Source organism: Lemur catta, chromosome 15 (genome assembly GCF_020740605.2).
Source record: "Lemur catta isolate mLemCat1 chromosome 15, mLemCat1.pri, whole genome shotgun sequence".
NCBI classification, from domain to species: Eukaryota; Metazoa; Chordata; class Mammalia; order Primates; family Lemuridae; genus Lemur; species Lemur catta.
This window is the reverse complement of record NC_059142.1, coordinates 38,963,353-38,987,656: the sequence shown is the minus strand read 5'-3', so window position 1 is coordinate 38,987,656 and position 24,304 is coordinate 38,963,353. Positions and strand designations below refer to the sequence as shown.

General features: G+C 55.1%; 2 protein-coding genes across 2 annotated transcripts; both read left to right on the top strand.

Moving 5' to 3' along the window:
• The first annotated feature begins 4,054 nt into the window (after positions 1 to 4,054).
• KRT14 (keratin 14) lies at positions 4,055 to 8,583 on the top strand. Its single transcript, XM_045526509.1, has 8 exons — positions 4,055 to 4,663; positions 5,914 to 5,996; positions 6,543 to 6,699; positions 6,966 to 7,127; positions 7,213 to 7,338; positions 7,446 to 7,666; positions 7,758 to 7,804; positions 8,330 to 8,583. The coding sequence occupies exons 1-8, from the start codon at positions 4,118 to 4,120 to the stop codon at positions 8,425 to 8,427; spliced, it is 1,440 nt and encodes a 479-aa protein (XP_045382465.1). The 5' UTR covers positions 4,055 to 4,117; the 3' UTR covers positions 8,428 to 8,583.
• Positions 8,584 to 17,619: 9,036 nt separating this feature from the next.
• On the top strand, positions 17,620 to 23,584 carry KRT9 (keratin 9). The gene is made up of 8 exons (XM_045526508.1): positions 17,620 to 18,309; positions 19,396 to 19,478; positions 19,599 to 19,755; positions 20,016 to 20,177; positions 20,915 to 21,040; positions 21,166 to 21,389; positions 21,798 to 22,387; positions 23,489 to 23,584. The coding sequence occupies exons 1-8, from the start codon at positions 17,620 to 17,622 to the stop codon at positions 23,506 to 23,508; spliced, it is 2,052 nt and encodes a 683-aa protein (XP_045382464.1). The 3' UTR covers positions 23,509 to 23,584.
• The last annotated feature ends 720 nt before the right edge of the window (positions 23,585 to 24,304 follow it).

Sequence of the window (24,304 nt, the reverse complement as noted above, 5' to 3'; positions counted from 1 at the left end):
TAATACCATTGTGTCGGTGTTCATTTATTGGTTTTGAAAATTATACACCACTTATCTTCATATTAGGGGAAGCCGAGTAAGGGGTACACGTGAACTCTCTGTACTATTTTGTAACGTTTTCGGGAAATCTACAGTTATTTCAAAATAAAGAGTTAAAAAATAAAAGCTGTCTTCTGGAGCATCTCGCTATTTTTGAAGAAGCCAGAGAAATCGGGTGGCAGAAAGTATGGACACAAGACCTGAGCATTCTAAGCCTCCCTGCCGCCCAGTCCCGGCACCCTTAGGCGCTGAGCTACACCTGTTCCCAGAAGCCTTGCAGATTAGGCCCGCCCACGTCTTATCTCACCCGGCTCCCCACCAAGACTCACCACTGCCTCTGCAGTGTGGATGGCCCCAAGCTGTTATATGGTACAGTGGGTTGATAGCGTCCCCCCAAACTCATGTCCACCTGGGACCTTAGAATGTGACCTTATTTGGAAATAGGGTCTTTGCAGACGTAAGTAAGGTAAGGTTCGAGATGAGATCACACTGGATTCGGGGTGGGCACTAAATCCAAGGTATGTCCTTTTAAGAGACAGAAAAGGACACACAGAGACAGAGATGAAGGCCTTGTGAAGGTGGGATCAGAGGTTGGAGTGATGCTGCCACAAGCCAAGGGACTCAGAGAGTCCCCAGACGCTGGGAGAGACAAGGAAGGAGTGTCCTCTAGAGTCCTCAGAGGGACTGTTGCCCTGCCAACACCTCGATCTGGAGACTGTAGCCTCCAGAATGGTGACAGAATACATTTGTTTTTGTTTTTTTTTTTGAAACAGAGTCTTGCTCTGTTGCCTGGGCTAGAGTGTCATGGGATCAGCCTCCCTCACTGCAACCTCAAACTCCTGGGCTCAAGTGATCCTCCTGCCAAAGCCTCCCAAGTAGCTGGGATTACAGGTGTGCACCATCATGCCCGGCTAATTTTTTCTATTTTTAGTTGTCCAGCTAATTTCTTTCTATTTTTAGTAGAGACGGGGTCTCGCTCTTGCTCAGGCTGGTCTCGAACTCCTGACCTCAAGCAATCCTCCTGCCTCGGCCTCCCAGAGTGCTAGGATTATAGGCGTGAGCCACCACGCCCGGCCCATTTCTGTTGTTTTAAGCCACTAATTTGTGGTAACTTGTTACGGCAGCCCTGGGGAACTCATATACATGGTCTGCACTTTTCTTAACGTTTGTTCACATCCTAAGTGATTCAGATGACTGTCCCCTCTTCCCTTTCAGGCTGGAGACTTCCTAAAGACAGGGTCAGTTTCTTCCACCAGACTGTGGACTCTGAGGGCAGGGCCATGCGTCCCTCCTGAGACTGGGCTGTCTCAGGTCTCCTCCTTCCGCAGGATGCCACCCCGTAGCGCCCAGCTGGTCCTTGGCACACAATGCAGGCTCTGTGAGGGACTGCCTGGCCCTGCCCGCGTCACCTGTGTGGGTTGGCACTGGTCTGCCCACCACTGGGCGGTGCAGGGATAAGCTTTGACCACAAGAGGCCCTGCCTGGGCTCCTCCCTGCCCCCTGCCCGCCAGGGCAGGCTGGAGGGAGGGTCAGCTGCTGGTGCCCACACAAAGCCCCTGCCAGGGGTGTGGGTGCTCCGGGCCCAGCAGTCAGATACCCCCTAACCCATTAACCCCTGCTGCCCCAGAGAGCTGTGCCCCTTGAAATGTCATGAGTACCAGGCCTCCCTGGCACCAGGGAGGGGACAGCAGTGTGTGTCCTCCGAGTCTCTGCTCCCTGTCTGGCTGGGCCATGTGTAGCTCCTTGGTCGCTGAGTCTGTTTCTGCAGGGGAGGGGCGTTGGCCTCAGGCTCCAGCTCGAGTCAGAGTCCTAACCCTGGCTGGGGGAGAAGATCAGACTTGTATTCCACGCTGGGGTGCCAGAGTCCGGGAGGGGGAATGGGAGGGGCCAGAGGCTGGCAAAGGTCTCTTTTTAAATTTTGTGCATGGGTTTGTCTGTCGTTGGTTCCCTGCCATCTTTATCTTTTGGATTCCCCTTGTGGTGGGTGGAGGGAGGAAGGAGAGTCTTTTTGCTTCCATTGAACCTACCCTTGGTCCCTGCAGAGGAGGGAGAGAGGGGCGGGGTGCACAGAGGAAGCTGGCTCTGTGCTCTGCACCCCACTCTTGCTCCGGATCCCAATGGACGCTGGACTTTTCTCCAGTGAGCAGCTACCCCAACACCCACCCACAGCCAACAGCAACAAAAGCATCTGTCCCTCAGCCAAAATCCCTGCTGCCTCTCGTGGGGGAAATTGCAGGGCTGGGCCAGGGTGGGGGGACCATTCTCTAGAAGGAGATTAGGAGTGTCTGTCAGGGGCGGGGGCAGTGGGTGGGGCCCTGGCTTACTCACATCCTCGAGAGTCCTTGCCGCGGCAGATTTGGGGAGCCCACAGCCTCCAGTGTCTGTCTCAGCATTGTCTTCTCAACTCCTGAGCCATGATTGGCGGGGGAGAGGCTCCCTGACTTCTGCTTTGGTGACTGCCAAGGTGGGGGGTGGGGCTGGGGGAGGGCGCTGCTTCCCTCTGGGAGCAGTTGATCCTAGGAAGTGCGTTGGAGCCTCCAGCAGGGGCTGTTGGGGCCTGTCTGGGGAGATAGGATGTGTCAGGCAGCCCCAGACAGGACCACATTCCTCCCGACATGCCTGCCGGGGTCCGAGGAGCCGAGGAGCCCAGGGGCTGATGGGAGGGTGGGGTGGCGTGGGGGCCGGGACGGGGGTGGCTTTTGGAGGTGGTCAGGGAGGGTGAGACAGCTGAGGTCTAAAGCAGGACCAAATGGACTCCTGGAAATGTCCCCTGACCCGTGGGGCCCCAAGAGTCAGGGACCCTCATGTCCACTCTGGCCACACCCTGGGCACAGCCCTGCTCCATCCCTGGGAGCCTGAACTCTCCCAGACCATCACTCGGGCCAGCTCCAAAAGGGACTCAAATGAGGGTGCCTGGGCAGGTCTTTTCCCCATACTGGGGCTGCCCTGGGCGTCTGAGAAGTCACCTGGGGCTGGAAGGAAAAAGGCCCCTCTAGGTCTGTTCCAGGGATGCTGCTTTGCTCCCTTTGGGGCCAAGATGCTGGGCTACAAATGATGCTGACCAGACTTGGTGCCACACTTGGTTTACAAAACCTTTCACTTACATTGTCACGTTGCATTCTCGGAGCTGAGTGCAGCAGGCAGAGTGGTTGGTACTTACTCCCACTTTGCAGATGAGCAAACTGAGGCTCAGAGAAGTACTAAGTCCTAAGTCTAAGAACTAAGTCAGGCAGGTGTAAATGGCAGAGCCAGGACTCACCTGGCTCCATGCTCTTTCCTGATATCTCTGGCTGTGCCCCGTGAGGCTCCCTGCCCTCGGCCAGACTGAGCAGCCAGTGCCACAGGAGTGTGGTGGGTGTGAGAGTGTCCCCATAGGGAGGGTATTCGTTAGGGTCTGTGCCCAGGGCTGGGGAGAGCTGCCTGGATTTCCCTTTAATGGGGTTGTCCCAGTGGAAGTCTGAGCCACCTGACTGGCTAGGTGTGTTGCAGGGATGTGACAGGCCCCTTAGCACAGCCCAGCAAGTCAGCCCTGGGAGGGCCCCCGAGACCTTCTTGTCTCCTTCAATAGATGGCAGTGCTGAGAGTGTCGTGTCTGTGCCCAGGTGACCTTGCCATGCAGGTGCTCCTCCAGCCAGGTGTCAGCCCCTGCAGTGGTGGGCTTCCTCTGAGTGGAACTCAGGTCGCCAGGTGTACGTGCAGAGCCCCTGCTCTCTGTCACCCTGCCTGAGCCAGCACGCGGGCTCCTGAGGGCTGTGGCTCCCAGGGCCCGATGGGAAAGTGTAGCCTGCAGGCCCGCACCTCCCTGCGTGAATCACGCCTGGCGGGACGAGAAAGCCCAAAACACCCCAAACAATGAGTTTCCAGTAAAATATGACAGACATGACGAGGCGGAGGAGGGGCGGGGTCTGGCTGGGAGTTGGCACTAGCCCGTGGGTGATGAGAGCCAAGGGGAATGGAAAATGCCAGGCCCGCCCCCTACTCACCAGTATAAAGCGCTCGCATCCTTTTGCCACTCACCTGAGCACCTTTCACTTCTCTCTGCCAACTCGCTCGCTCGCTCGCCTCCCTCCTCGGCACCATGACCACCTGCAGCCGCCAGTTCACCTCCTCCAGCTCCATGAAGGGCTCCTGTGGCATCGGTGGTGGCTCCAGCCGCATCTCCTCCGTCCTGACCGGAGGGTCCTACCGGGCCCCCAGCGCCTACGGGGGCCTGTCTGTCTCCTCCTCCCGCTTCTCCTCCGGGGGAGCCTGCGGGCTGGGGGGCGGCTATGGCGGCGGCTTCAGCAGCAGCAGCAGCAGCTTTGGCGGGGCCCTGGGTAGCGGCTTTGGCGGAGGATATGGTGGTGGCCTTGGTGGTGGCTTTGGTGGTGGCTTTGGTGGTGGCCTTGGTGGTGGCTTGGGTGGTGGCTTTGGCGGTGGTGACGGGCTCCTGGTGGGCAACGAGAAGGTCACCATGCAGAACCTCAACGACCGCCTGGCCTCCTACCTGGACAAGGTGCGCGCCCTGGAGGAGGCCAACACCGACCTGGAGGTGAAGATCCGCGACTGGTACCAGAGGCAGCGGCCCACCGAGATGAAGGACTACAGCCCCTACTTCAAGACCATCGAGGACCTGAGGAACAAGGTGGGTGGACTGGGCAGCAGGAGGTGCCATACCAGCTACCTGACTCTGGAAACTCTAGATGCCTCAGGCCACTGGCAGCTTTAGATTTCCGAGCAGGACAGACTCCACCCAGCTGTCTTCTTCTGAGGCCTTGGATGCCCCCAACAGAGCTGGTCAGTGGGAAGAGAGTGTCCCTTCCCTGCCTTCTCATGCCCTCTGGCCTCTAGTCCTCCGACCAGCTGAGACCAGTGATTCCTACTCTTACTTTTTATAGAGGAAGAAGTTGAAGCTTTGAGAGGTGCTGTGACCTGCTGAAGGTCACAGAGCAAATTAATGGCAGAGCCCAGGCAGGAGCCCTTGCGCCCCTCCTTCCAGCACAGGAGGCAGCTACCTGTTCTCCCGTGCAGGGGAGGAGCGAGGCTGTAACGGGACCAGACTAGACACCCAAACTGCTCATTAGCTCACGAGTCTGGGCTGTGGCCGCCGCCCATGAGCCTTGGCACTGGCTGGCCCTTCCCCACAGCCAGGCGGGCATGGAAAACCCACAGAGACCATCTATGTGGCTCCCCGTGCAGCCTGCACAGAAGGACCCTGGTGGGCTGTGCCCTCGGACTTGTGCCTTCTCCTGCTCCCACGTCACCAGGAGCCCTCCCTGCCAAGCCCGCGTGGCTCCAATGCCTTGCATAGATTCAGGAAACTTGATGACGAGGAAGGAAGACAGGCTCAGGGTCCTTATTCTTCTCATATCTTCTTATTCTTCCCCTGTGTCCTCCTTCCTGATCCCCCTGTGCCAGCTGGATCTCATCTCTTGGGAAAGTCCCACCTGAGATGCCATGCCCCGTGGGCTTGGAAAGGAATGTGCATGTCTGCGGAGGACCAGCAGCACTGGCTGATGCAGAGAGGACAGGCCCGATAAGGAAGGGGGCTAGGGAGCCTTAGGCCATTCCCCTCGTCTGTAGGTGGGAACTTGGAAGCCCCGAGACTGTCTTAGGTTTTGCAGCAAGTCAGTAGGCAGAACTGGGACCAGAACTCTGGGGCTTTTGATTCTAAGGCCAGGGCTGCTTCAACCCCCTTTGCTGACCAAGAATTAGGAAAGTCCCGGGTCAAACCTGGACTGCCTGGGGTTTTCCTGTAGGCTGCTGTGGCCAAGGCTTGTGGGGAAGAGGGACATTCAGGCAAGAGCGGGAAAGCAGAAGCCTGAGGCAGGTTGCAGTGAAATCCGGCTCATGGTGTCCCCTTGACAAATGACCTGGACCCTTTCCATCCTGCAGATCCTCACGGCCACCGTGGACAATGCCAACGTTGTCCTGCAGATTGACAATGCCCGTCTGGCCGCCGATGACTTCCGCACCAAGTGAGTTTGCAGTGGGTGGCTCAGAACATCCAGTCTCCCCAGAGTGGGGCATTTTTGGAGCGGTGTTTCCCAAATAGAGCCGGTGCCAGGATAGGTGCATGAAAACCCCCTGGGGTGCTTGTAAAAAGACAAGACTCTCGGGCTCCACCCTTGGAGTTTGGATTCAGTTATTTGTAGCAGGTTACCCGAGTGATTCTGATCCACAGCCAGGTTTGGGAACCACCACTTTAGGGAGAGGCGCCTCCCACTGGCCCACCTGCCTTTGAAGTGCGGGAGGTAGTCATATTTGGAGGCCTTACACATTATAGGTTGGCTGAAGCTGGACGTGCACCCCTTCCTGCATTCTGCAGCCTGATGAACTGCCCCCAGGAATATTCATATCTGAGCCATCAATGGGCACTGTGTCCAACTACGCCATTTCCAAGATTGGCTCCCTAAACCACCCACTGGGTGCCAGCTCTGGGAAGAAGCTGTAGAGGGAAGAGAACAAAGCTTTCAGTGTGGCCAGAATGGGTGTCTCATTCCTTTTCTCCTGGGTCATTCCAGGTATGAGACAGAGTTGAACCTGCGCATGAGCGTGGAGGCCGACATCAACGGCCTGCGCCGCGTGCTGGACGAGCTGACCCTGGCCAGAGCAGACCTGGAGATGCAGATCGAGAGCCTGAAGGAGGAGCTGGCCTACTTGAGGAAGAACCACGAGGAGGTGAGGGCTGCATGGAAAAGCCAGCTTAGAAGAACAGCAGGGAGGCTGGACGTGGTGGCAAGCACCTGTGGTTCCAGTTAGTCAGGAGGCAGAGGTGGGAGGATCACTTCAGCCCGGGAGTTCAAGACCAGCCTGGGCAGCATAGTGAGACCCCATCTCTAAAAAAAAAAAAAAATAGCAGAGAGAAGAAATGGAATTGGGAGCGGGAACCCCAGTCACCTGCCACAGTGAGGCTCCTGACTGTGGACTATTCTCTGGCTGCACAGGAGATGAACTCCCTGAGAGGCCAGGTGGGTGGAGACGTCAATGTGGAGATGGATGCAGCACCTGGCGTGGACCTGAGCCGCATCCTGAACGAGATGCGCGACCAGTACGAGAAGATGGCAGAGAAGAACCGCAAGGATGCCGAGGACTGGTTCTTCACCAAGGTGGGTATCGTTTGGGGTGGAAGGGACCCAGACCACCTGCCTTCTGGGGGCCTTTTGGTGTGAATGGTGTCCTCTTTTCTTGCAGACAGAGGAGCTGAACCGCGAGGTGGCCACCAACAGCGAGCTGGTGCAGAGTGGCAAGAGCGAGATCTCCGAGCTCCGGCGCACGGTGCAGAACCTGGAGATCGAGCTGCAGTCCCAGCTCAGCATGGTAAGAACACTGCTGGGGGCACTGCTGGGCAGGGGGGTGGGCCCGGGACTAGCAGGGAGAGAATGACCACACTCACTCATGCTTGATCCTCTTCCCTTCCCTTGCAGAAAGCATCCCTGGAGAACAGCCTGGAGGAGACCAAAGGCCGCTACTGCATGCAGCTGGCCCAGATCCAGGAGCTGATCAGCAACGTGGAGGAGCAGCTGGCACAGCTGCGCTGCGAGATGGAGCAGCAGAACCAGGAGTACAAGATCCTGCTGGACGTGAAGACACGGCTGGAGCAGGAGATCGCCACCTACCGCCGCCTGCTGGAGGGCGAGGATGCCCAGTGAGTGCCCGGCCCTGCCCAGTCTACGTCCCACTGCATACCCGCTGCCCTGCCACGAGTCTAACGGTCCTGCCCTCTTCTGTCTTCACAGCCTCTCCTCCTCCCAGTTCTCCTCTGGCTCTCAGTCATCCAGAGATGGTAAGACCTTCCTCCTCAGCACGGCTGGGCTCAGGACCACCCTGTGTACCCCAGCAGGTCTAGGTCCTTGGCTAGAGCCTTCTTGAGGGGTTGAGCTATAGCGTTCTTACCCAGTGTCCCTTGTGAACCTCGTTGGGTAGAAGAAGCCAATATCTAAACCCTCCTTGGGGCTAGGAGGAAGGGCCCCCACATTTAACTTCTCCCCAATATCTGTGGCAGACTCTGTGGTTATGTGTTAGCACCAAGGACAGGGCCCTGCATGGCTCTTCCCGCCAAGACTAGTCTATTGGGTCCATCTGGACTAAGCTCGCAGGAAGCTCAATCTGTCTCTGACCTTTGGGGACTCTCGCGGGAAAGAAATGTGTTGACGGTATCAGTGCTTGGGCAACAGCAGGGTGAAGCCATAATCAGGGGAGAGAGCAACATGGAGATAGTTCAAGTTTCCTCAACTTCTTGGCCTCCCCACTCCTGGTTACTCCATCGTCTGCCCACCTCTGGTAACGTTCTCTCTCCTCTTTTCCCCAGTGACTTCCTCCAGCCGCCAGATCCGCACCAAGGTCATGGATGTGCACGATGGCAAGGTGGTGTCCACCCACGAGCAGGTCCTTCGCACCAAGAACTGAGGCCACCCAGCACTGCTCAGGCCTAGGAAGCCCCCTGCATAGACACAGATCTCACCGGGGGATCCCCTCTCCTGCCCCCCAAGCACATCACACCTGGACCCTGCTTTGCCCTTTCTCCCTCCTGGCAATCAATACAGCTTCATGATCTGAGTTGCACAATTCTTGCCTCTGCCTGGTCATTGTTAGGAGTGGGCGTGGGGAGGAGGTGGGAGAAGCAACTCTTTGGAGCTCGTCTGAGCACCTGGCTGTGGCCTCTGGGACTGGGAGAAAGGGCTTGGGGGTGGGTTGGGCTCAGGTCCCAGATGGCTTTCACCATCTCAGAAGACACAGGTAGATGTGTGTACCAGGTCACAAGTGGTGTCTCCTAGGGCAAGGGGGAACATTCATTCATTCACCCACTCATTCATATGTTTCTTCATTCATTCACCAGATATTGAATGTCTTTATGTGTCAGGCACTGTGCTGGGTTGAGCACTCTTAACATTTTGTGATGAGGGATTTCTTGGAGAACCTATTAAGGCTATAGATCTTCTCCCCTGCCCACTACTTCCAAATAAGCACACACACATTTGCATATAATGCACTTTTGTGGGGTTTATGGGTCCCCAAAGCTCCTCCATGGAGGTCCATGAAGCCAAGATAAGAACTCAAGCTTACATTGGGTTCAAGCTTTACTGACAATCTTGTCTCCCTCCACCTCACCTACTCTTGTGTCCAGGGCTGGATCTAATCCTGCCTGTAACTTAGTTCATCTAGGGCAAGTTGATTACCATCTCCCAGCCTCAGTTTCCACTTCTGTAAAATGGGCAATAATGATAGTACCTACCCCGTGGGCTTGTGAGGAGCTGGAAGAATGCATGCAAGGCCTCTAGCACAATGCGTGGCATAGTGCCAGCTCGGGCTGTGTTAGTGACGCTGGGTGAGCTGCCTCTTGTGCGTGGTGACTAACCAGCCACGATGATGGCATTTTTGGAGGCTCCGGGAATAGACTGGTTTCTTACCCAGGCTCTCCTCTGTATCAGCTATGACCTTAGAGAATCTGAGTCTGTTTCCCCACTTGTATAGTAAGGAGGATGAACCCTGCTTCTTGGGGTTGATATGAGAATCCAGTGAGCAAACGAACCTTAAGAGCCAGGGTTGTAGGGGTGTCCCCTTGGTGGGGAGTGTCTTTTCCTCTCTTTTGGGGGCTGGAAAAGGAGTGGGAAGAGGAGGAGCCTCACCTGGGTGAGTGGTGAGGATGCCAGAGTTGGGTGGGGTTCACTGCTCCAAGCTAGGAAAGAGTTGGATAGTCCCGAGTCAGTTTTACTAGCTCATTCATTTGGCTGCGGGAAGGAAACTTAGTCTAGGGGGAGTCCAGGGTCAGGGTGCCATTGAAGAAGGACTTAGTTTGGGCAAGGAGTCTAAAAGCCTGAGCTTTGGAATCAGACAACTCAGGCAGGAGTCCTGGCTCCTGCGCTAAACAGCCTTGAAGAGTTCGGGCAAGATCCTGAGCCCCTGGTTCCACTTTTACAGGCGGGGAATAAGCACCTTTCCCACATGGGGCTGTTGCAGGGTAGAATGATCTCATGCCGGCAGTGAGTTTGGCATGGTGCTCGACACACAGTCAGCACTCTATAAACGGTATCGTAGCAGAGTGACTTACTAGGAAAAGGAATGAGGTGTTGTTGGTTTCTGTTTTCCGTACCTCCACCCCAGGAAAGAGAGGACTGCTTTGTGTTCCTGAAAGGCTGGGATGTCTTTTTCCCTAAGTTTTGTCATCAAGAAGGGTTGATCTGGGTGGTCCCTGGGTGAGCGTGGGCTGTCCTGGGGGTGCAGTACTAGAGTTTCAGAGGAAAGGGGGCCACATGAGGGAGGAGGAAGGTTTGAGGGGGTTTCCTCAGAGGCTGGCAAGGGATGGGTTTGTGAGCTCTGGAGGTGATAGGACCCTAGAGAGGAGGGACTTGTGATTCCCACTGGGATGCTGGACCCAGGATTCTCAGCTGGGCAGTGAGCCGCTTGCTCAGCGGTGGCGTAGAATCTGGGCGGTGGTCCACCTATGAGAGCTCACGTGGGCCTGGACAGAGGGTAGAGCATAGCAACGGTCACCAGCGGGGACTGAAGCCTGGCATGCTCTGGATGTCACAAGAATCCCCAGACACCTCTCCCTACCTTGGAGGTGGTGCCCAATCAAAGTTTCCATTCCCAAATGAGATCTGCTTTAGAGGAAAGGAGAAATGTGAGATTTCTGAGACTTGGGTGCAGTGAGTGAGCTTCCTCTCTGCCCAAGTGGTTGCTGTCACTGTTTGGAAGGAACGCAAGGGCGAGTTGGGCTTGCTGGAGGGTAGAGATGGCAGCTGGGGGACACTGGCTGACAGCAGGCTCAGAACTGGGACGGGAGTCAGGCAGGGGGGCTTGGAGGTGGTCGCACCCTGTACTCTCAGGCCCCAGAGGAAAAGGGTAGATGGGGCAGTTTCCCTAGAGAATCACATGGACTCTCCTCCCCTGGGAGCCCCCACCGTACCACCCTGGGAAGGGTAGAGCCAACATTTGGGTCCTGCCAATGATCAGGGCTCTTGTCCCCAGGGCCTGGCAGCCCCAAGCACCTAACTCCAGACCTGGGCCCCAGCTCTGATGATGGTGAGGCTGCCCCACCCTGTCCCCCATCTAAACAATAGAGCAGCAAAGTGACTCGACAGCACAGCCTAGTGGGGGCAGGAGGGGTTGCCTCTCTGAGTTCTGGGGCTGGTCAGGTGACCTCCCTGGCTCCACCACCCCCAGTGTCATCTGGGAGGTGTCATCCTCTCTCCACCCTCCCAGAAGGCAGGACCAGGCAGTGCTAGGTGAGCTGCCGAGGTGACTCCTCCGACCTCGTCTTCCCAGGGAGCCTGGCCTGCGCCAGGTCCTACAGACCGACAGCGGCCAACCCAGCCTGTGCTCTGGCTTTTCCACACCCCAGGCGGCTTCGTTCCTGCTCTGTTCTCTCTCGGGGATGGGATGAAGTTGACGGTCCCCGGGATCAGTGTGTATTTTTCCTAGCTTACTCCCAGGTTTTTGTTTTATGGGGTGGAACCCACCTTGAAATTCTCAATCCCCTTTAGTTTTGGGGGATCTCTTTATCGTGACATTATCTCAAATGTGACAGGCAGCACAGGAACTTTATAGGCAGCAAGTGGCATACGTCCCTGTGGTTACCTGATCAGGCAAGTGGCTCCTTCCCAAGGCCACTGATGACCTGGTTTGGGTGATGTGGCCAACTATTCCTACAGGCAGGTGTCAGAGGAGGGAGCCCCAGGAAGGCCTGGTGCCCAGTGGCTAGGCGTCCTGATGTCCTGGCTGGGCTGCGGGAGGTTCCCTGGCCCACCTCACTGAGCGTGGACGCTGCCACAAAGGGAACAAGGGGATGTTAGTGACTTCCAGGGCAATGGCCCGCCCTCAAGCAGACACAGGGCAGGCTGTTTGCTGAGCCGGAGCTTTCCTGTTGGGGCTTCCCTCTGCAGTGCTGTCAGCTGTGCGGCCAGGCTGGGGAAGGATGAACTGGGGGGTGACTCGGTGTGGGAGAAAGGGCAACAAGAGACATAGAAAGAAAGAGACAGAAATGTACACAGCACTGAGAGAGAGAGAGACAGAATGTCAGGGAAACAGAGTATAGTGACTGGGGCTAGGACTGGGCAGGGGGAGCATGCATTCATTCATTCATTCACATACAGTTATCGAAGCTTGCTGTTTGCAGGTGTAGGGGACATGGGGTGAACAAAGAGAGAGACAACAGGAGGAAGAAGGCAGAGAGGGACCGAGAAAGTGCATGGGGCTTGGGGCAGAGAGAAGGCACCCCGGGCCTGTGCCCGTTGTCACTCCCACTCACTGGAGGGCAAACCCTGGCTCCACCCCCTCTTGCTTAGCTCTGTGACTGTGGCCAAGACACTTGCCCTCTCTGAGCCTCAATTTCCTCATCGGTACAATGATTTCGAAATTAGTACTTACCTTGTAAAATAGCTGGTAAAGCGTAAATACAACCGTGCAGGCAAAGCAACAAAGGTCTTGCCTCGACACTGGCCAGTCCTTGACGGAAGGAACCGTGACCCTCCAGCACGTGTGCGTCCTCCCAGCCCCCACCGGCACAGGTGCTGGATCTCAACAGGGGCTCAGTGGACTAGAGGGAGGGACGAATAATACCGAAGAGAGCTGAGAACCCAAGAGGTCTAGACAGTCCGTGGGGAATCAGGGAGTAGACACAGAGCCACTGACAGTCAACATGATGTCACACTGTGTGCCCGACTCACACCAGCAATTTTACAATATTAGCTCTTTTAACCCTTTCAACCACCTCATGAGGTTGGAATTATTATTATTATTTTTAGCCACACTGGACTTCTGTCCTTGCAGTTGCTTTGTTCCTTCCCACCTCAGGACATTTGCACAGCGGTTTGTCCCTTCCCTCGATGATCTTCCTCTTCTCCTCCTGCTGGCTCACTCCTCCCCGCCCTCCACTCCAGGGTCTCGTCCTCAGGGAGACTGTCCCTGGTCCCCCAGCCCACTGCCACACCCCTTATTCTGTGTTCCCTCTTTTCCCACCAATAGCGCTCACCTCCATTGTGAATTATACGTTTATTTTTGAGGGTCTATTTTATGTGGTGACTGTCCGAGAAGGTGGGGGCTTGCTCTTCACCCTACCCCCAGCACTCAGTACAGGGCCCGGCACACGGGGGTGCTCAGCAACTGTGGGTGCCCCCAGTAAGTGGAAGCATCTGGCTGTAGCCTCAGACCTGTCCAGTGCTCTGGGCTCTCTGCTAGGCGTGTCCGGGCAGACACAGCCTGGGGTGTCTAGACTTAGGTGGAGGCACCTGCTGGGGGCCCTCCCTGTCCCCTCTCCTCGGTCTGGTGGGGACTGGCAAGGTGGGGTGGCGGCAAGTGTCTGTTGTGTGAGGAAGAAGCGTTGACAGACAGGTGCAGGCACCTGAGCCCTGTGCCGCTGGGCGGTGCGCATGCGCACCTGCCTGATGGCTCACGGAGGGAGGGGAGGAGCCGTGACTCACGCCTGCGCTCCCTCTCTCAGCAGCGCCACATGATGACTCAGGTCCCTCCCTGGGCCCCACCTCGTCTCAATGACAGACAGCAATGAGGAGCAAGTAAGGGGTGTGGGCAGCTGCCTACAGGCAGGCAGCAGGGCTCCCATGGCCAGAGCAAGGCTGTCCTTATTCTGCCACCAAGTTCCCACACCCCTAGTGGAAGACCCCTTCCCCTCTGGGGCCACCTTGCAGGTGGGATCTCTGTTTGGTTCCCTCTCTGTCCCTCTCTGCCTGTCTGGGTCCTCACAGCCCCTTCTCTCCTACCCCAGCCCCCTGCCCAGGGCAGGGCCGGTGCCTGGGCTGCCGGCACTGTGGGTCCAGGCTGTGGTCTTGCACGTGGGCTGCAGCGAGGCGGTGCTGATGCTCACTGGGTCTCATGTGTGGGGCTGCCCTGAGCTACGTGGGCTCCATTCCTGGTTCACTCTTTGGAGGGTTCCCATGGGAGGTGTTGGCGGCGGGGCTCAGAGGGCAGACCCGGGCCCTGAGAAGGTGGAAGAGTGAGCCATGTCACCCGGCCTAGAAGAATCACTCACGCAGGCTGGGGCTGTTGGACTCCCTCATCCCTGGCCCCATCCTGCCCAGTCTGGCTCCCTGTGCCAGGCAGAGAGCTTGGGAGAAGGGAAATGATGGTGCCCGGTTGCAAGTGGAGCACGACCTCCTAGCTCAACCACAGGAGCTGTCCGGCACAGCAAGCGCCTCTTTGTGTTGGAGGCAAGGCCAGATGTGGAGGGCAGACGCAGGCGAGAGTTGGGTCTTCATCTGGAGACCCCTTGCCTTTATGGCCCTTGGCAGCACTGTGTGAAGGGGCTTCTCATGGGGAAACTGAGGCCACAGCCACAGGGGAAGGGAGGGTGGGGCTGGCAGGTGGCTCAGCTCTGTCTGCCAGGGGAGCTACTTCTCTTTCCACTGTGGTCCCCAGGGCCAGCTCACTCTCCTGGGCAGCTGCGAGGAATTTTGAGGGCTGGAGTCTGCTGCTCTGGGCTGAGTGAGGCTTAAGGCAGGGCTGAGAGTAGGAAGTTGAGGAGGGGGTGAGGGTAGGGGTCAGTGGGTTTCGCACAAGGGCTGGAAATGGGTCATCTCCCAAGAGAGCCACTGGTCAGGGCTGCCCCAGCTGGAAGCTCTGGTCAGTCAGAGGATCCTCCACTGTTTTTAGGATCCCCGACATGGATGCCTTTGCAGACAGCAGAGCAGGGTTCCAGAAGCTCCCCAGCTGCCCACCCTCAGCTATGCCCAAACTCTCCTCTCTCCAGCTCAGGCACCCAGAACCTGGGGTTTACATCCCAACCAGAGTGGTGGCATCAGCATGGGGCTGGGGAAGGGGGTTACTTCCCAGGCCTCAGACCACATTGCAGGCAGATTCTGGGCTTCCTGGCAGAGCGTGGCAGGGACCTAGGGTGGTTTAGAACCATTTCAAGAAGTAGAAAGGGAATCAACAAATCTCTACTAACCTTGAGTCTCCCATGTGTTAGGCATTCACAGAAAGCCTTCAATATTCCCTGTTACCTGCTTAGTTTTTGCTTTTGTTTTTTTCTTTTTGAGATAGGATCTTGCTCTGTTGCCTAGGCTAGAGGGCAGTGATGTCATCATAGCTCACTGTAACCTCAAACTCGGGCTTGAGCGATCCTCTGCCTCAGCCTCCTGAGTAGCTGGGACTACAGGTGCTCACCTCTGAGCCGGGCTCATTTATTTCCCCCCATGGAGACGAGGTCTCGCTATGTTGCCCAGGCTGGTCTCGAACTCTTGGGCTTAAGCGATCCTGCTGCCTTGGGCTCCCAAACTGCTAGGATTACAGGTGTGAGCCACCTTGCCTGGACTTAATTTTTAATGTAACATGTGTTGTACTACCCATTTGAGTATTTGTTTAACACATTTTGGTAGGTTAGCTCACCTTTCATTTCAACAAATATATTTATAAAGGAAATCCTGTATTACTACCAAAAAAAGGAAAATCGGAATCACTCATCAGTAATAGAAGGAAATGACATAAAGAAATACTTCACTTCTAACTAGATGCTGTTACTTTCTAAAAGCTCCAAGCCCACGGCCGGCTTTGGTTTTAGCAAACAGAGTGACTGACAGCGTGGAGGGGCGTTAAAGAGGCCGTCATGTCCAACTGAGAGTTTTTCCTTGACTAATCAGAAGATTGAAAAACAGAAAAAAGAAATACTCTTCCCACCAAGGGCTTTAGTATTATTTAACACTGTCTCTGAGCATCATTTACAAGCATCTCAAGAGACACTGGTGCTTTATGGCCTCTGCCCAGAGATTATTGCCTCTTCCAGGCCCTTGCGGGCTGTCCTCGCCTCTCTCTTCCCACCTTTAGCTCCCTCTCCTGGCCCTTAGCATCTCTCTGGAACCACTGGCATCCTCCCTTCATCTCTCATGTGTCGGGATCCTGTCTGGCCCAAACAGGGTGCCAGGCCCAGGGGCAAGCACAGGATGAGTAGCCGCAGGCTCAGAGGAGCTCCTGCTGCCCGGGAGAGCGTGGAGGTCAGTGCTGTGACAGAGCAAAGTGTAGACCCAGGTGGGGGAGCACAGGAAGGCTTCATAGAGGAGGCAGCACCTGGAAGGGTTGCAGAAGCTGAGTAGGGGTTTGCTGCGTAGAAAAGGTGGAGAGGGCCGTTTCCATTAGAGGGAACTGCAAGTGCTGAGCGTTCTCCGAGGTAGGCAGGGCATCTGGGGAGCATCCCGTGATTTGGTGGCGGGGGGAGGGGGACAGTGGGAGATGGGGCAGGAATAGAAAGATGGGGATGGGCCTTGAGTGCCAGGAATGTGGACCTTATCTTGGGGGTGAAGGGAAGTCAGCGGAGTGACACATCCTTCCAGACAGAAGTTAGAAAGATCGCTCCGGTGGGTGGCCGTGCGGGAGGAGTCAGAGGGACACCGGAGAGGCAGGGAGAGCAGCGAGAAGCTGACAGTTAAGGAAGGCCTGGGTGAGCGCAGAGGCGAGAGGGAGTGAGGGGCTGAATAATTAGAGGCGTCTAGCTTTCTTGAGTGTTTCTCATGAGTCTTTTACTAGGAAATGGACAAACCATTAATACCATCATTTTACAGAGGAGGGAACCAAGGCACAGAGCGGTTAAGTACCTTGTCAAAGTCACGCAGCTCGCGAGCACGGAGCTGGGGTGGAGCTCGGGCAGGTGCACCGCAGCCCATAGCCTTCTTTCCCACTCTCTTCCGGCCTTGGTGACCAGAAGATGCATCTGAAGCTAAGTCACACATCGCTGTCTCCCCCAGGGCACAGTATGGGGCAGACGCTCAACCGAGGTCAACTCATCCCCAGCGCTGGGCCCTGCAGAAGGACCAGGACAGTCAGGCCACTTGCGTTCCTGCACAAAGGTCAGCTAGTGTTAGCAGCACTTTATTTATCTGGTCCACTTTCTTCTCCCAGTCCTTCGTGCGAACCCTGAGCGCTGTCCTTGGGTGCCGGCGGCCACATTGCTGTGTGTCTCTCTCCATCTTTTGGCCATGCCACGCGTCTCCTCACCAAACTGGAGTCTCCTGAGGGCAGAGCCTCGGTCTCCCCAGAAAGCCTTGGGGATCCTGAGAGCGGAACTGGTTTCTCGTCCGACGGGGGTTTCATGAGGGCAGGGGCTGCGCCGCCCTCGTCCTCTATAGTAATTCCTTGGTACCCGGGTCCCAGCACAGCCCACAGTGGGCACAGGTGGGAGCAGGGCAGGTGCAGGCAGTAATAATCATCAGTTGCAGGGGGTGACTCTGCTCCTGGGAGTTTCTATCCCAAAGGGGCTAAGTCTCAGATCTGCTGTCGGGACCAGCTGGAGACCAAACTCCAGGATCTAGGTCACCCCTGTGGCAGCAGAGCTGATTTATGGTGCCCCTGACAGCCTAATATCAGCCAATTACCCTACACAATGGAGAGAGGCTGGGCTGCCTCCAGGCAGTCACCAAGGGACGCTGAGCCTGGGGCAGCTGCTGCCTCCTGTATCCCAGACCTCCTTCGAGTCTGTGGGGGGAGGCTGGCACAGACGGAGGGCACACCCAGGCGTGCCACCCTCAGCTGGGGGTATAAGTAGGCAGCCCCGGGGACAGCTCTGTACCTTGCACTCCAGCAGCACTCCTACCTTGCACTCAGGAGCCAGCAGCACTCCTGCGACTGCTTCCTATCCCACGAGCTACAAGCAGTGCCATGAGCACCAGACAGTTCTCGTCCTACTGGAGCCGCAGTAGCGTTGGCGGCGGCGGGGGCAGCAAGTGTGGCGGTGGCGGGGGCAGCATAAGGTCTTCCTCCAGCCGCTTCAGCTCCTCAGGGGGCGGCGGAGGAGGGGGCCGCTTCAGCTCCTCCAGTGGCTATGGTGGGGGGAGCTCTCGTGCCTTCGGGAGGGGAGGTGGCAGCAGTTTTGGCTCCAGTTATGGTGGAGGATCTGGTGGTGGTTTTAGTGCTGGTAGTTATGGCGGTGGCTTTGGGGGTGGTTCCAGAGGTTTTGGTGGCGGTTCTGGAGGAGTTTGTGGTGGGTCTGGGGGCTTTGGAGGTGGCTATGGTGGTGGGTCTGGGGGCTTTGGAGGTGGCTATGGTGGTGGGTCTGGAGGCTTTGGTGGTGGATCTGGGGGCTTTGGAGGTGGCTTTGGTGGTGGGTCTGGGGGCTTCGGAGGTGGCTATGGTGGCGGCGATGGTGGTATTCTTACTTCCAATGAGAAAACCGTCATGCAGGAACTCAATACCCGCCTGGCCTCCTACTTGGATAAGGTGCAGTCTCTAGAGGAGGCTAACCGTGACCTGGAGAGTAAGATCCAAGAATGGTATGACTCCAAGGGACCCAGTTTGTCCCAAAAGGACTACTCTTCTTACTATGACACTATTGATGATCTCAAGAACCAGGTAGGTACAGGAAACTCCAATCTATCTCTGTCTGTCTCTCTCTTACATTCTTTATCTTCCAAAAAGGTAAAATGCTAGACTTTAAGCTTAGACAACAGCCAGGGAGTCCATCTTTTGGAAACTTTAAACTTTCATGAGAAACAAACTCATGTTTCATTCCCAGTCCAGGGCTGGGACTTTGGCCTGTGCTCTGGGCTTTCATCTCTACTTCCCCAACTTTCAGAGCTTGGGCAGAGCAGAGAGGAGGCCTAGGTTGACATGGACAAGGCTGGGACTGGATGTGGAGCCTCCTTTTGGTCTGATCCAAGTCAATCTTCTCTCTCCCTTCCTACTTCTCCTGGGCTCCTATAGGGCCCTGTCTTGATCTTTTAAGGTGTTATGGACCCAGTTATACATGTTGGTTGTTCAAGTAGAGAGGATCTAGAACTCTGGGAATGGAAGCTGTCTATCCATCCATTCTTCCACATGTCTATCTATCCATCCAGTTTAGTGAGTGACTACCCTCAGTGTTGCTCTGGGAAGAAGTGATGTACTAGGCTTAGCTTCTGACCTGGAGAAGCTAGCAGTCTGGCTCTTCCCTGCAGTCACTCACTCCCCTTGCTTTCCCGCATGCTGTCTTTGGATGTGCTGTTTCTTCTACCCAAGCCTCTTCCATCTATTCATGTTGAATATTAGTCATCCTTCAGGGCCCAATTCTATTGCCACCTCTCTCCTGAAGTCTTTCTTGATCTCCCATAACCATAAATCACCTCTTCTTTCCTTGAAGTCTTTCAGGATACCTTGGACTTTGTAGTCGATGGTGGACTTATTGAGGAACAGTATGTCAGTGATCTCTGAACCCTACAGTGACCTTTGCAATAGATTTCAAATGTTTGTTGAATGAATGCCTGAGGACCACACTGAACATCCTTGCTGAAAGCTGGGAGGGGCCTGGGCTGTGTGCCAGCTGTTGGAAGCTCCTCTTGGTCTCTTGAGAGTCTTCCTGGATGGGATCCTCCACCTCCGATGGCTTTGGCTGGCCTCTCATTCTCCTATCCATTGGTCATAGCAGGGGGACATGATTCCGTGCTGTCTCCTCTCTTTCAGATTGTGGACCTGACAGTAGGCAACAACAAAACTCTCCTGGACATTGACAACACTCGCATGACGCTGGATGACTTCAGGATAAAGTGAGTCCTGCTCCTTTCTGCCTCTCCTGTTGTTAATTCTTACCTTACCCCCAGTGCTCCGGAGGTCCCTGTAGGGCCTGGTGCCCTTTTGAACATTCTCTACCCCTGCCCGGTCTGCAGGTTTGAGATGGAGCAAAGCCTGCGGCAAGGGGTGGAGGCCGACATCAACGGCCTGCGGCAGGTGCTGGACAATCTGACCATGGAGAAGTCTGACCTGGAGATGCAGTATGAGAGCCTGCAGGAGGAGCTGATTGCCCTCAGGAAGAATCATCAGGAGGTGGGTGCTGGCTCCTTACAGCTTACTGGGGAGAGGGAGGGGCTGGAGTACAGAGTCAGCGCGGGTGCTATGGAGCACTGCCTGGGAGACACCCTCTCCCTTGCTCCTGAGGAGGACACTTTCAGCTCCTCTGTAGCCCTGCCTATGGTGGTGGTTGGCCTATGACTTCACAACTGTACCCTGGGAGGACCAGAGGAAGAAAGCGTGGTGAAGAGGATCCCACCCCTGACCTGACCTCATATCCCCTTCCTCCCTGGCAGGAGATGAGCCAGCTGACCGGGCAGAACGATGGGGATGTGAATGTGGAGATCAATGTTGCTCCCAGCAAAGATCTCACCAAGGTTCTCAACGACATGCGCCAGGATTATGAGCAGCTCATTGCTAAAAACCGAAAGGAAATTGAGCAACAATACGAGAGTCAGGTGAGCAGAGTGGGCTGCCCACTCAGTTGTCATTCCCTGGGTCTCTGCAGCTCTCCATTCCTCCACCCTATCCTTCTCTTCTCTCCCTTCATCCCCCAACTTCTCTGTCTCAGTGCCGCTGTCACTCACCCATCTTCCAATGGATGTCATTCATCCATCTTTCTTCACTGTACACAAACATAATTGCAGAGTAGCTTCTCAGTGTTGGATTTGATGTGAAGTGCTGATGTCTCAGAGATGAGCCCAGTAAGATTGTTGCCCTTGAGGGGCTCACAGTTTATCAGCTGTGTGAGAACAAAAGTGGAGCACGAACAACTGACTATAATGCTATGGGATATGGGACTCTAGCAGAGGGACACAGTGTGCCTCCAATACTTCCCTGAGCTCCTTGATGGCTCCCTTCCTCCCTGGGTCTCCAGAGCCTTGCATAGAGCCTGGCACATAAAGGCATGGTCTGTAGTGTGTGTGTGTTGGTGGCAGGGGGTTGTTTGGAAGGTGGAGACAGTTTGAAATAAGGTTAGAAAGGTGGTTTGGGGACAAAATGTGAAGGGCCTTGAAACCTTGCTGAGAGGGAATGTCATGTTGAGAGAACTGGACAACCCTGAATGGCTGGAGGGATCCAGAACTCAGAACAACTTTTCCTTGGCTTTGGCTCAGCCTTGGCCCTGAAGGTGAAGAACCTTGCCCACTGAAGGTCCTGGCCCAAACTGGTCCTTACTGAGCCTTTGGGTTTGCAGATAACCCAGATTGAGCAGGAAGTGACAACTAGTAGCCAGGAGGCGGAGTCCAACACCAAGGAGGTGACCCAGCTTCGGCATGGTGTCCAGGAGTTGGAGATCGAGCTGCAGTCTCTGCTCAGCAAGGTTGGTAGTCCCGCTCTAGACCCTCTGCCAGGATGGGGTACAGGAGGCTTTGTATGATCCCCAGGAGTGGGAAGGAGAGGAGCTATCATGTAGCATCCCTCTTAAAGCCTCCTCTTGCCCTGTAGAAAGGAGCCCTGGAGAATTCCTTGGAAGAAACGAAGAACCGCTACTGTGGCCAGCTGCAGCAGATCCAGGCACAGATCAGTGACCTGGAGGCCCAGATCACTGAGACTCGGCAAGAGATTGAGAGCCAGAATCAGGAATACAGCCTTCTGCTCAGCATCAAGATGCGGCTGGAGCAGGAAATTGAGACCTACCGCAGCCTCCTTGAGGGTGGCCAGGATGACTTGTAGGTCCCCCAGGATTCTATTGAACCCCTAGGAGTGCCTAGGCCTCTGATACTACTTCTGTTCCTTTGGATAGGGGAATCTGGGGAAGTCCTTGTACACTGGGTCTGATGGGCTGAGGACTTCTTCATCCTGTGGGGGGACCTCAGGGCATTTGGGCTTTGGGAAAGGAGGATGATGACAATGTGAGAAGGAGCTGCCTTGCTGCTCCAGGGAGGAGAAGGCTTCCCAGGCCCAGCTGGAGGCCCTCTCCTCCCAGCTGCAATACCAGCTCAGCCTCTGTCCTCTGCCTTCCAGGAAGGAAAACAGAAAGACTCATGTTTGGGTCTTCACTCTGTCCAGGTCCATCCTTGTATGTGTATGTGAGGGCCACACATTTTATCTCTGTGTTTTCTTTCTTTCTTTCTCAGTGAATCTTCTGGAGCTCAACAAATTGGCTTTGGAGGTGGCCAAGGAGGTCGAGGAGGAAGTGGATCTCGAGGTGGAAGTGGAGGCAGTTCTGGAAGAGGATCCAGGGGAGGAAGTGGAGGCAGCCATGGTGGATCCAGGGGAGGAAGTGGAGGCAGTTATGGCGGAGGAAGTAGTTCTGGAGGAGGAAGTGGAGGCGGCTATGGTGGAGGAAGTAGTTCTGGAGGAGGAAGTGGAGGCGGCTATGGTGGAGGAAGTAGTTCTGGAGGAGGAAGTGGAGGCGGCCATGGTGGAGGAAGTAGTTCTGGAGGAGGAAGTGGAGGCAGCCATGGTGGAGGAAGTAGTTCTGGAGGAGGAAGTGGAGGCAGCTATGGTGGAGGAAGTGGTTCTGGCGGAGGAAGTGGAGGCAGCCATGGTGGAGGAAGTGGTTCTGGCGGAGGAAGTGGAGGCAGCTACGGTGGAGGAAGTGGTTCTGGAGGTGAAGGTGGAGGCAGCTACGGCGGAGGAAGTGCATCCAAAGGAGGAAGTGGTGGAAGATCATCCCAGTCCCAGTCCTCCTCCTCAAAATCTGGTGACTATGATGAATCAAAAGGTAAGGGACAAGTCTATGTTGTCAGGTGAGGGGAGGAACAACTCTAGGTTGTAGGGTAGAGGAAGAGGCAAGGTATCACCCCTTTTTAAGTATCTTTGAACCTCTCTGGGGAATACATATTCTGAGCAGAACTAGATTTTAGGTCTCTAGTGAGATTCCGTAGACCTGCCCTTGGTTCTGAATTGATCATTATTTTTGACAAAGCTTCGGTTGAGGCTCTGACCAAATAGACATATGGCCCGAGTCTCAGTAGTTTAGGAGATGGGTTGAAAATTGTGCATTAGCTTATATATTTTCTACCACACTTTTTGCGATTGGTTTTATTATTATCTCTATTTTTTAAAAAAATGAGGTCCAGAGAAAATAAGTAATTTGCTCAAGGTCATACAGTTCATAGATGAGGGACTCAGCTTTGTAGGGTTCCGTGGTCAGTACATTCAACCAGCATAAGGATGGGATACCTGGATTAGCAACGGTCCAGGTGGAAGACAGAGTCAGGGGTTTTAGTCGGCGGTGGGCTTGCACGAGTATTACACGATGCAATGGCCAAAAGGAGTATACAATGAACATGATAATCTAAATGTAAGGAGTCACACAAGTGAGGTGGTCTCTAGGTCAGGGAAAATTTCCTTATCTACGCACTGAATTTTATAAAATAAAAACTTAATAGAAATGACATAGTAAAAGGCTGGGTAACAAGACTGGGAATGTTTAGCTCAGAGAAGGCTTGAGGTGCCTGGGAGCCATCCTTCGGTAGGGCGTCTGGTGTGGTTTTGTGTGTCCAGTGACACTGCAGGGCCATGAATGTGTATCTAGGGCTGAGGCTGGGGCCACCTTCGCCTCGATATGCAGAAAATTAACTAACAAAGCCACTGAATGCAGAGGGCTGCCTCCCTGGGGGACCATCTGCCAGGGTTGCTGCAAGAGACTCAGGAAACGGACGGGGGCGCTAGGTTGGATGACCCCTGGGTCCTTCCTTCTCAGGACTCTCTAGCTCTTTGAGCTCTAGTGTCCTTGCTCCTAGTTTCTCCGTTTTTTGCCAAGTCCCAACCTCTCGCCGTCCTCTCTTCTCACCCTCACCTCCCTTCCATCTCTCCACAGGCTACCACATGCGATACTAGAGCCTCCGTAAACTTCCCCTGCCCAGCCCCATTGGAACTTCCCCCAGATGGGCAGACCCCGGATGAAGCCTGCTTATGCGTCCTGCCATCAGGAATAGCTGGCAACGAGCCCTGGTGCCCGTGTGGGACGGGACTGACTTGGCGTGTGTGCCTCTGGCTGTCCACTGGCCCCCTGCTCTGCTCGGCTTTGATGGCTTCAGGGTTGGGGAGACCTTCTTTCCTCTCTCGGGCCTGGGGTGACCTCATTCCTTGCCTGATCCTGAATTCCTAATAAAGCTTTCCCACTGCAAATCAAACTTCAGCATGGACCCATTTGTTCTTTAAGATAAGAAGGGACTGAATGGAGGTGAAGGGACAACCAAGTGAATCCACTATAAAAAGTGCTGATTAGTTTTTCTACCAGTTAACTTTTGCTTATACCAAAGCAATCCACAATTTAGTGGCTAAAAATAACAACCATTCATTTAGCTTATAACTTTGTAGTTGGCAATTTAGACTGGGTAGTTCTGTTTTCCTCTATGCGTCTGTGGTCAGTTGCAAGTCAGCCAGGTGGCTCTGCCTCTGAAGGTTGGCTGGAGTGATGGGGATGAATGAGCTGTATGACCGTCATCTTCCAGCCGGTTAGCTTGAACTGTGTTCCAAGATAATGGAAGTGTGCAAGCCCTCTTGGGGCTTAGGCTCAGAGCAGTCACTTTGGCTGCATTATATTGGCCAAAGCAATAGATGACCTAACCCAGACCAAAAGCAGGGGAAATAGACTTCTCTTGATGGGAGGAGGTGCAAAGTCATATGGCAA

Coding starts and splice junctions, on each gene's coding strand:
- KRT14 (XM_045526509.1), top strand. CDS start 4,118: ATGACCACCTGCAGCCGCCAGTTCACCTCCTCCAGCTCCATGAAGGGC. Junction 5,997..6,542: donor GCCGATGACTTCCGCACCAA/GTGAGTTTGCAG, acceptor GGGTCATTCCAG/GTATGAGACAGAGTTGAACC. Junction 7,339..7,445: donor TGCAGTCCCAGCTCAGCATG/GTAAGAACACTG, acceptor CTTCCCTTGCAG/AAAGCATCCCTGGAGAACAG.
- KRT9 (XM_045526508.1), top strand. CDS start 17,620: ATGAGCACCAGACAGTTCTCGTCCTACTGGAGCCGCAGTAGCGTTGGC. Junction 19,756..20,015: donor TCAGGAAGAATCATCAGGAG/GTGGGTGCTGGC, acceptor CCTCCCTGGCAG/GAGATGAGCCAGCTGACCGG. Junction 22,388..23,488: donor TGACTATGATGAATCAAAAG/GTAAGGGACAAG, acceptor ATCTCTCCACAG/GCTACCACATGCGATACTAG.